This window comes from Tigriopus californicus, chromosome 9, assembly GCF_007210705.1.
Source record: "Tigriopus californicus strain San Diego chromosome 9, Tcal_SD_v2.1, whole genome shotgun sequence".
Taxonomy (NCBI): domain Eukaryota; kingdom Metazoa; phylum Arthropoda; class Copepoda; order Harpacticoida; family Harpacticidae; genus Tigriopus; species Tigriopus californicus.
In genome coordinates this window covers 1,432,402-1,433,138 of record NC_081448.1, presented here as the reverse complement: position 1 = coordinate 1,433,138, position 737 = coordinate 1,432,402, and the positions used below count along the sequence as shown (strand labels likewise).

At 39.6% G+C, this 737-nt stretch overlaps 1 protein-coding gene across 1 annotated transcript in view; it reads right to left on the bottom strand.

The window, feature by feature from the left end:
- Positions 1-737, bottom strand: part of LOC131886699 (polypeptide N-acetylgalactosaminyltransferase 5-like) — a 4,541-nt gene continuing 3,804 nt past the window's right edge. Inside the window, exon 6 of the mRNA XM_059235100.1 lies at positions 1-510. Within this exon, the coding sequence (XP_059091083.1) occupies positions 298-510 (213 nt within the window). The 3' untranslated portion in view covers positions 1-297. The remainder of the gene's footprint in view (positions 511-737) is intronic.

The window sequence follows — 737 nt, the reverse complement described above, 5'->3', positions numbered from 1 at the left end:
GCTGATCCATTCTCATGACGGAAGGAGTGTATATTGCAAAACAAGTCGTTAGTAACATTGATATTTAAGTAACAAAAGGTGCTTTAAAAAATTACTAAGTACACACTTTGTAACGCTTAACATGTCAATCACATAAGGGATAATAAGGCACAATTAAGTTTTTGCGGTGTACGGTCGCAAAACGGATTCTTTTTGAAACTTAATCATCATAGAAGTAGATTGAAATGCAAGAGATGGGAGAGAAGATTTATCCGCCAATCTCTCGGGAATGTGTTTCTGATTCCCTTTTACGGGACCTCATTCGTCAGATTGAACTTTAGTGTGATCACCCAAGTCTTCATAGGCGAGCCCCCTTTCGTTGAATCGCGTGAAAACCCATTGCTGAAGAGGGTTGTCCTTGTCACATTTATGCATTTGGGAGGTGTAGATTCCGTTGGCAGAGCCCACAGTCAAACATTTTCCGCCTTGCTGAAGCCATTTCCGTTTTCGATTATAATTCCAAGGCCGAGTCTAGAGAGAGAAAGGGAAGCCCATAGACTTAAAAGAGGCGAACTTGAATTTACTCGGTGGAAGGTTTACCGAAAACATCTTACACCTGTCATCAATTACATTTAAGACATACTTATAGAGGAACGTCGGCTACTCTCAACTAATACTAGATTGATAATATCTAAACAGTTGAATTATTCAAAAATCAGTCCAAATCGCCAACCGATTTGGTTGTCTTAGTATCGAAC